The following is a 10,856-nucleotide window of genomic DNA, read 5'->3' on the forward strand; positions in this document are numbered from 1 at the left end:
ATCAACACACAGCCCAGAACTTCCAACTTCACCACAAATGAAATCACAGAAGTGCTTCTCAGCCTTCCCAACAACAAGGCTTGTGGAGCTGACGGGGTAACTTATGAAGTGCTTAAAGCGACAAAACACTTTACAGCAACGACGTTAACACAGATTTTCAATGTCTGCCTAATCAATGGAAAAGTTCCTGATTTGTGGAAAGGAGCCATCATCCACAGGATTCCCAAGAAAGACAACATTCCGGAAGACCCCTCCACCTGGAGGGATATATCACTGCTGCCCTCCATTTACAAGGTATTTATGAAATGCATTTTAAATCGTATTCTGCCTTGGTTTGTGGATTCTGGTATACTATCAACAAAGCAAAAAGCATATATAGAGAGGCAAGGAATGAACAAACATGTTTTCTGTTTGAAGACTGCTATTGATGACTTTAAACACGAGTCCTCTCGCTTTTTTGCTGTGTTTCTTGACTTTCGGGATGCTTTTGGGTCTTTACCTCATAGTGAAATGATTCGCTCTCTTGAAGAGATAAAACTGCCAGAGCAGTACAGACTGATAGTTAAGGATGTATATGAGAAATCTTTTATACAAGTAATGTGCGGACAGCAATTGACAAAACCCATAAAGCTCGCAGTTGGAATTAAAACAGGCTGTCCTTGGAGCGCAGTGAATTTTATTCTGGCATTAAACCAATAGCTGAAATGGATCTGCCTCCTCGCCCCGCCCGATGTAATATCTCCGAATCCCGTCCAAGCCTACGCAGATGACGTCGTCTTAGTGTCAAGAGAGGAAAATGTCATTACCAATATGTTGTCAGACACTGACCGCTTTCTGCAGTGGTCTGGACTCGAGGTGAAGAACAGCAAGTGCGCAGTGTTTTATGAACGCCGATCCGGCGGCAACAGGTGGTACAGAGCCAAATATGACCATCCTCCTGTGTTCACAATCTCAGGAAATGCGATCAGAGTTTATGCCAGACATGAGACTTATAGTTACCTTGGACATAAATTTAACGTAGCTGGAGAATGGCAAGAACAACTGAATGAAACCTGCAATGAATATTTTAGCAGACTGGACAAAATAGATCGCTGTCCCCTACCAGCCTGTCTAAAACTCCAAGCAGTTCGTGAGATCGCTCTCTCCAAAATACAACATCTGTTTGCTAACGTACACATCTCAAAGAAAGCTTTAAAGCAAATGAATGATAAGGCTGTGCAGCTGGCACGAAAATGGCTATGTCTTAATACACACACGACAAGAAGTATTTTATTCACTAATAATACAGAGGGCGGACTCGGGTTTCCCAATATCGAGTGGATCTACACAGCTACTAGGATAAACCATCTATTGCACATGTTGAACAGCGATGACCCGACAGTACAAAGGCTAGCCCGGAGCTCACTCCTTCTGGATCTGGACAAACGCAAGGTGCCATATGCAGCTGAAGGAGAAACAAGTTTCTTAGGATTCAGAAAGAAACTCAATGGTAGGCTGGATACAGCGTCTGTGGGATTTGGAGTGCGCTCAGACTGGCCGGACCTGAATGACTTGTGCAGCAGCAATAACATACAGCTGAGCTGGAGGAACACGAGCGGACAGCAGGTGAAAGTCAGCGATGAGGCGATCATGGACATTGATAACACATCTGCTGAAGCAACTTTAGATAATGGTGGAGAAAAGAAGGAGCTGAAGGGCAGGACGTGCAGGTATGAGATTCTCCAGCACTTTTACACACAGCAGCGCAGTTACTGGACTCATCTGCGGCTGCAGGGCAAACTGGCCTGCCTGCAGAGCGCGGATCACACAGTCTCACACACTGCGCTACACAACCCCGCTATTGACCACACTATTCTTAAGTTTGTCATTAGAGCTCGTTTACAAACACTTCCTACAAAGTTTAATCTGTCCGTGTGGTACCCGAAACACCACGAGCCCTTCTGTTTATTACATAGCGATAGAACGGTGGAATCAACAGCGCACATAATGAACGGCTGCCCCGCGTTCAGAGGCATGTACATCACACGTCACGATCGCATTGTGAACATCACAGCTAAAGAGGTTGACAGACTCAGTGTGCACAGTGCACTATACACTAACAAGACTGTACGAATGAACTGGTTTCCATCACTGAGCAGTAATGCACATGTTCTGAGTGCTGTCATTAGAGATTCTCCAAACACTCCTGATATTGTTGTTGTGAATGAAGTACTGAAAAACATTCTGATTATGGAAGTAGGCTGTTGTTTTGACTCATACATGGATCTGTGCTATTCAGAAAAAATGCTGAAATATCAACCATTAGTGAATGCTCTGAAAGTGTGTGGCTACAACACTAAGTTGGTGGTTTTAATTTACGGTAGCCTTGGGCATGTTCATAAACTATGTGTGAGAGGACTACAAATTGCCGGACTCAGTAAAAAAATCTCTAAACAAATTGCAAAGTATTGTTCTGTATCTGCAATAATAGGCAGTCTTCATGTGTGGAGAAGACGATGCCATCTCTATCCTTAATCCATTTACTTAATACTGCACATAGAATGGATTGAGTGTCTAGTGCCACGCAAAAGATCATCAATGGTTGCATGCTGCTTTTATTGTGAAACATTATGGGCTCCTTACGATTATTTGGATGCTGTGTTGTTTTAATAGTATTAGTCATTCCAAATAAAATGAATCAAATGTGTGTGTGACTACTATTACAAACAGCAATGTCTATATATATATATAGAATTTGAATGAACAGATAGCTGAAGTGCTTCAATAGTCTGTTGAGTCCTGGAATTAGCATGTAAGCTAACAAATCACTCATATTCTCATTCACAATAGAGATACTGGGTTTCCCATACACAGATTTATTTGTAGTAATGTGGGAGTTTTCACATGAACATTTCTTCAAAGGAAACCAAATTTGTGCACATTGCACACTGCAATCAAATGGTCTGCACTGAAAAAAGAATTAGAAAGATTAGGGAGGAGAAAATGTTTGGGGAGATGCAGAAAAAACTGTCCTACACCCTTAGATTGTGTTTTTGATTATTCACATTGTTTGATTGTCACTCCCTTAAACAAACACCGATTTGCCTCCAATTTTGGGCTTTTGTCTGCAGTGTCACAAAACTTGGTGGTGAATAAAAATCCACCTAAACTCGGCCGGTGTGAACTTGCAATGACAGTGAGAGACTGATGCAGACTCCATAAAGCCCTGTTTAGACTACATAATGCCATTTGCCAGTTACCACAGATCAGATTTGTGTCAGATTATGAGATTTTGACTTGATCAAATCTTGATGTGTTGTGGGTAACAAATGAAGACTTTGGCTTCAAAACACTACACATTTATTTTGATGGACTGATTTTAGAAAAGAAACTAGTTTTCTTCATGAAAACAATTAAACTTTCTGTAAACAACTGGTTTTCAGTTCATAATAACTTGAAACACATATAGAGTTATTTTGCTTTATTGCAGCCCTGTAGAAACTCTCACAACCTGGCACATCTTCACCCCTCTTCAGTTATTGAGTTTAAATCTTCAGGTTCAAAGGGTTTCATTCCAGTAACTTGAGATGTATTCAAGAGTTCACACTTGTCCCGAGATGCTATCCCGGGTGAGAGCCTTAAGCTCCGCTGGACAAGGCCTCATTTTTGCTCTCCATTGTGAAGCTTCATGTGATTGATGAGGCTTCTTTTATGTTTAAAGCCCTTTCCACACTCACTGCATCGAAAACGCTCGCCTGAGTGAATCTTCATGTGTTGCTTTATGGAGTCTTTGCATGTGAGACTCTTTCCACACTGATCACATGTGGTTCCAGTGTGACCATTCGTGTGATTCATGAGCCTAGCTTTGGTTGTGAAGCTCTTTCCACAATGAGCACATGCAAACGGCTTCTCTCCAGTGTGACTTATCATGTGGTGATCGAGTGTGTTTTTACATCTGAAACTTTTACCACACTCTGTGCATGTGTAAGGTTTCTCTCCAGTGTGAATCCTCATGTGGATTTTAAGGTTTTGTTTTTGAGAAAAACCTTTCCCACACTGTGTGCAAAGAAAGCTTCTCTCTCCAGTGTGAGTTCTCATGTGGACTTCAAGGTTGCCATTTTGCTTATAGCTCTTTCCACACTGGAGGCAAGAGTAAGGCTTCTCTCCAGTGTGAATTCTCATGTGCGCTGCCAAGTTTCCTGTAGTATAGAAGCTTTTCCCACACTTTTGGCATGCATACGGCCTCTCTCCAGTGTGAATTCTCATGTGCACTGTTAAGTTTCCTATAGTATAGAAGCTTTTTCCACACTGTTTGCAGGTGTAAGGTTTCTTCCCTGTGTGAACTCTCATGTGAACATCAAGGTTTGACCTTTGACTGAAACTCTTTCTACACCGTTTACAGCTGAAATTACACCCAGATTTGGATTTCCGAGGTCTTCCGCGTGATGAAGTCTTTTTAGTGAGTGTGGGTTTTTCATCAGTTGTTATTTCTTGGTGTTTTTTTTCTTCCATTTCATTCCATTGATGAGTCTCTTCTTTCAGCACCATCAGGTCTTTAAAAAAAGAACAAAAAAAGTGAACTTTAGTATAAAAGCACAAAGTGGTAAGCATGACATGGATATTTACCCCAAATATTAAAGGGACTCTACTATTTACTCTCCATCATGTGCTTTTAAACATTTCCTTTCTTCTGGAACACAAAGTAAGCCAGCGTTTTTATCACAATATCTTATTTTGTGTTCAACAGAATCAGGAAACTCATCAAGGTTTAATACCACACAATGGAAAGTCAATGGTGAGGCTATTTACATTTCTGGGTCAGAAATACCTTTAAAGAGTTCCTATTATGAACCTTTTTTTACAAGATGTAAAGTAAGTCTTTAGTGTTCCTAGAATGTGTCTGAGGTTTCAGCTCAAAATCAGATCATATACCTTGCAGAATATTTCATTTCGGAGGTCAGAGAAAAACCAAGCTCTTTTTGTGCCTGTGGCTGTAAATGCAAATGATCAAATGCTCTAGATTACTTATGTTGTGTTCCCTCATGTGCATCTCTTTCTTGGAAAACCTGATTGACACAAATCCTGCATGTTCATAGCAAGTGCGCATAATTCAGCTTATATTAGTGAGTTTGCATTATTGTATATAACTTATGCAAATGTTCTCCGGTACTGGTTTGCAGCTGGACAGGCATCCGCTGTTTAAAGCATATGCTTGATAAGTTGGTGGTTCATTCCACTGTGGCGACCCCTGATGAATAAAGGGAGTAAGCCGAAGGTAAATGAATGAATGAACTTGTGCAAATGCTTAATGCCATGTTTGCTGTAAATTGAAGTGATGAGAATATGGCAAGATGACATACTTTGCTACTGGTATTCATTCATTTGTACTTTTGTTTTTGTTTTCTTGCCTTTGTGCATGTCCTGAGGCTTAGCTGAAGACCTACATGATGACATTTTATATACCTGACAAAATGCAGAAATGCCATTTAAAAAACAGGTTATCTGCTGTTTGTCCAATCAGGGACAGTGACAATGTAAATATACAAATAATATTGTTAACCCGGTGTTTGCGAATGTGAACTGTCTGTTAATGAACACCCAGGATTATTTTATAACCCCAGGTATAGCATGAGCAGTGTGAAACGTATTTACAGGTAACCCAGGATTCTGTTTATCCAGGGTTAGAATGACCCAGGGTTAACAATTTCTGTGAAAATTCCTAAGAATACTCAGCATCAGCTCTCAGAATAGACGTAGTACAACGACAAACAGCAACATATAAACATTCTCAATCATGTCATAGTGACCTGATCTCATTTGCTATTGATTTAAAACTTACAATTCAGTTGCCTATTGGAGAAATGACCTGGAATAATAAACGGCTATACATGTTCATGACTATACATACAAAGAAAAATAAGAAAATAAGAAAATATAACTTTGCAACATCAAGCAGCATTAGGCATGGGCCAGTATAAGATTCTGATGGTATGATAAGCTTGAATAAAAATATCACGGTTTTGAGGTACTGAGATTACTGCTCTAAAATATATTATTTTTAAATGTCTGGGTGGCGAGGCAGTGGCGCAGTAGGTAGTGCTGTCGCCTCACAGCAAGAAGGTCGCTGGGTCGAGCCTCGGCTCAGTTAGTGTTTCTGTGTGGAGTTTGCATGTTCTCCCTGCGTTTGCTAGGGTTTCCTCTGGGTGCTCCGGTTTCCCCCACAGTCCCAAGACATGTGGTACAGGTGAATTGGGTAGACTAAATTGTCCAGAGTGAATGTGTGTGGATGTTTTCCAGAGATGGGTAGCGGCTGGAATGGCATCCGCTGCATAAAAACTTGCTGGATAAGTTGGTGGTTCATTCTGCTGTGGCGACCCTGGATTAATAAAGGGACTAAGCCGACAAGAATATGAATGAATGAATGAATGTCTGGGTAAAAAACAAAAACTTTATATTACAATATATTTTCTTTTGAGTCTTTTTTCTTTTTTTGTCAGGCTAAAAAATTTAAATGAATCATTGACTTCTGCTGTCTTCATTAGTTTCAAAAACACATTTCTTTACGATTAAAAATGACATCTTTTATCTGCTGGAGATACTGTTGTTGTGAAAAAAAAAACAAAAAAAAAACTTAGATATACTGTAGGAATGGTACAGAAGAAAATATTGGCCGTTTTAAAACTTTGATTTTTCCAAACGGCATACCTTGAAAGCAGTTATTGTCTCATGCCTAAGCAGCATAACACTGTTTTTATGATGGATAAATTAATTCTTTAAAAAAAAAAAACTCAAGTAAAAAGACTCCAATGGCGCAGCCTGCTGGTTCGTGAAGAATATGGTCAATACTGACAAATTTTTCACTCAAATGTTTGCATATCATCAGCATGCTGTAATCCATTTCTTAAGCAGAAAAAGTCATTTTTAGACTAGTTTGTTGGCCAGTTGTAGTCAGTGCAATGCTAAACATTTTTGTTCCACAATAATTTGTTTGGTTTGTCACGCGTCATCCCACAGCAACATCATATAGTTTAAAATACTGTACAATGTTTTATAACAATTATTTGGCCCAGATGAAAAAGATTTTATTTGCTCTATCAAAAAAATAATATAATTTAATACATTTAATAATACAATAATAAATGAATAATAAAATTAAAATGTTTTAGATATTTCTTTCAAATGATTTTAAATACCGTGTAAAATGGCCCAGATGGAAAAGATTTTTATTTGCCCTATCAAAAATATAATAATTTTAATAATACAATAGTAAATGAATATTAAATTTTTTATGTATATATTTTAGATATTTCTAGCAAGATTTAAAATTTTGTGTAATAAAAAAAACTTTTTTTTCCAAAATAAACTTTATTTAAAATAAAAAAACAAATGGACAAATGTTTTAAAAGTTTTAAAAACTATAATAAACTAAACCTGTGCAAAACACAGGTCTGTCCAGGTCAATGTCCTTAGCAGTAAATACATGAAGCACATTTAAACAAATGTTATTGTAAGGAAAATAATTAAAGCATTTTAATAAATAATTTAAAACAAGTTAAAATGACCTTTTTGAATAATAAGATAAAATTTTTATTGAGTTGGATTGATGGTGATTGTATGGGTTTTGGCCAGATTGGGTAGAAAAACATGAACCTTAATTAAAGACCAAAGGAAAAATGAAGACTTGTTTATAAAAGATTTAAGACCTACAGCACAACATTTCAGTAAATTTAAGACTTTTTAAGACTCCAAGGAAACCCTGTTTAAACACAATAGCCCTGGTCAATAGTTATTATAATAATGATGTAATTCTAATTCAGATACTATCTGTGAGAATTAGTAACAACTACTAGAAACAAGTTTAAACCCATGAAGAAGTTGATGAAAAAAGGGGAATTGTGATCAACGTGACATATGCAAACATATTCTGTCTTTCAATGAGTGCTTTTGTGCGTTTAGGAGAACTAGGCAGCACACTCAGGGCTGCAAGATGGATTAAATTTAGTATTCTTATTAATAAAATATATCTGAATGAGGATCAGATGAATGAGTTGGTCTTTGAGGCCCCATTTACACTAATGCATTTTCGTTTTAAAATGCATAAGTTTTGCTACGGTTATGCCATCTGCCACACTACGCCGGAGTTTTCGAGTGCCGAAAACGAGCGTTTTGGAAACGCTGAACAGGCCGTTTTCATTCTGAAACGCTGCTGCTCCGTCTCAGTGTGGATGGGGAAAACAGAGACATCTGAAAACGGAGGCGGGGCTGCCGACATTCGCCTCTCTGATTGGGGCTTTTCCTCAATATTAAGTAGCCTAACTTTACACACAGTTCAGTCCTGCATTCTCTTCTAGTAAGTTCAGACTTCGCAAGTTTGATCAAGGCTGCAGTCTCTTCTTCTCAGTTTGATATGGAAAAGCAGACTATACCGAGGACACGGGTAAATCTTCAAAGGGAACAGTGTACTTTATAACTTCATTCACATCATCCTGGCTACGTTGTTTCACTTTCTCAACAATAAAATGAAAACAAGTTTTAAGGAACTGCCTATTTTCATTTTGATATTAGCAACTTAACAGACAGCAGAAATGTTGAGGCGTTGTGCTGCATTTATGAGCGTTATCTTCACTGTGTGGATATTAATAACAAAACGGAGCCTATAACAACTGCCTCTTTTCAATTTCAGTGAAAATACGAAACTTACCCTCTCATTTGCTGAATATCAGTTTTAATAATCGATAATGGCCATTATAAAAGTATAACATACAATAAGTTGATACATTATAGGAAATAAAGGCAAGCGATCTGTCAATATACAGAATGTAGGCTACGTGGTTACATTATCATTAACTTATCTTTGCGCTTAGCCAAAACACGTTACCTGAGAACAAGTAATAGATTCCAATGACCAAAGTCGGGTAATATGTCATTAGATAAAGACAACAAGATGAATGAAATATCACGTTTAATAAATATAGGGAGATTAGATCCAGCGGGAGATGCTTGATGAGCAGTCCGACGAGCACAGCTCTCATTTTTATAGATATTCTGCAGCGCTTGCCCGAGAGTGTGTGTGTGGTTACGTGTTGTGCGTTTTCAGCGTTTTGGTGTGGACAGAGAGCTGTTCAGAAACGCTAGGTGAAATGCTAGTGTGGACATCGTTTTAAAACTAAAACGCACAAGTGTAAAAGAGGCCTGATAATAAAAAATCAACCTGTTTGTTCCTGCAGATCTTCCTGTTTGACTCTGAATGTGTCTTCAATTTTCACATCTTCACTCTCCTGTTTAATAAACGCCATCTTTAAAACAGTGTGGAGATCAGTCGATTCTGGAGGAGTTTTTCTCTGTGTTTGGACACTTTATTCTGTTTAAAATGAACAAAACAATAAAAATGTCCTGTTTAAAATAAACAATGAACAGAAACAAAATAACTTCTCTTCAACACTTAACTACTTAAACAGTTTCTTTATATAAGAGTAATTAACAAAAAGAAATCAGGTAAAACGTTTCTTTAAAACACTTACTACACACTTTTCTTTTACTTTATTTAAAAAAAAGCCCTCGGTTACTGAGAATAAAATAGTACTACGTTGTATAAAAGGTTAAAATAATATTTCCAACAGCAGTAACATAATTTAACATCATATAAAAAACTTAAACTTTAAATCGGTTTACATCTGTAAACGTTTTAAAACAAACCTTTCTCCAGTTAAATTACAGCGCTGAAGCGGCGCCGCCTGATGACGTCACACGACACGCCAAAATAAAAGTCTTTTTGTTAAGCTTTGTTGCAACTTACTGTTGCAGTCATGACTAGAGCCAGACGGAATCTGCGGATGTTTTTTGCTATTTTTGCGGAAAATTTAGGTAAAAATCTTCTGTGGAATGATTTTGGCAGTATCATAACTAAAACCTTAATATGGGAAATAAAAATAATAATAACTTTTTTACTTTTATTTAATGTTTACAATGCAAATCCAAATAGATTCACTTTATTTGGTAAACAAAGCAAGTCTCTCATATAATATATCTACTAAAAGACAGAAAATATTACTTTACAAACTGCATTGTACTTAAATCCAATTAACATTATCATATTAGTCAATAATATTACTGTAATTAATTTTAAAACTGAATAAATTTGTGTGTGTGTGTGTTTGTGTAATAAAATCTATACTTTGTTTTATACTGTTTGCTTATAATATTAGATGTGCACTGTATGTATTAAATGTTGTAAAATATATATTAAAAAGTTTGATTCTATTCATTTGTGTGGCATTTTTATACTTGAAAGTTTACACATGCAGTTGTTAAATTAAAAAGAAAAAATAAATGAACTATGTTTAATATTAATAGAATTACTGCTGTATTCTGTATTCTAGGCAGTATTGATAAACTGCCACAAAAATATTAAAACAAGTAGTAAGAACGCCGTCTCACAGTTGCTGAATGTCACACGATAACGTATGTTCAAATTTTATGAAAATGAACAAATTATTTATAACCTCAGCAAAACATCTTGTATGATGTCTTAATTAACCAATAAGGGCCAGTTAATAATGTTTGAAAGTTTGACTAAATATTTTAAATCTTGGATTTTTATTTAAAAAATAATGTGCAACGATTGCATATTTTATCTGGAAATCAATGTTTTGTCCAATATTTCATTATTACGAATAGTTTTTTTTAATAATCTATAAAGTTGGGTTTGTAAAGGGACACATGACCTTTCTGAAAATACACATTTATTAATCACACTGAAATGAAGATATACTTTGAATTTGTCCTTGACAGTGTTGACACAATTTGAGGTTTGTTTGCTGTTTTTCTGTTAGTAGATTAATTGTAAAAAGTGCAGGAGCTTGACCAACATTCATTTC

The 10,856-nt window shown here is 36.8% G+C and overlaps 2 protein-coding genes across 2 annotated transcripts in view; both read right to left on the minus strand.

Annotated features, from left to right (window-relative positions):
* The window catches only part of LOC137491106 (uncharacterized), a 1,257,671-nt gene extending 1,247,953 nt beyond the window's left edge, over positions 1-9,718 (minus strand). The window contains exon 1 of the mRNA XM_073948424.1: positions 9,676-9,718. The gene's annotated coding sequence lies outside the window, so the exon portion shown is untranslated. The remainder of the gene's footprint in view (positions 1-9,675) is intronic.
* On the minus strand, positions 2,835-9,718 carry LOC137491038 (uncharacterized). The gene is made up of 3 exons (XM_068220100.2): positions 9,676-9,718; positions 9,191-9,340; positions 2,835-4,532 (listed from the first exon to the last, which is right to left on the minus strand). The coding sequence occupies exons 2-3, from the start codon at positions 9,273-9,275 to the stop codon at positions 3,640-3,642; spliced, it is 978 nt and encodes a 325-aa protein (XP_068076201.1). The 5' UTR covers positions 9,276-9,340; positions 9,676-9,718; the 3' UTR covers positions 2,835-3,639.
* Positions 9,719-10,856: the final 1,138 nt, after the last annotated feature.

This window comes from Danio rerio, chromosome 4 (assembly GCF_049306965.1).
Source record: "Danio rerio strain Tuebingen ecotype United States chromosome 4, GRCz12tu, whole genome shotgun sequence".
Classification (NCBI taxonomy): Eukaryota; Metazoa; Chordata; class Actinopteri; order Cypriniformes; family Danionidae; genus Danio; species Danio rerio.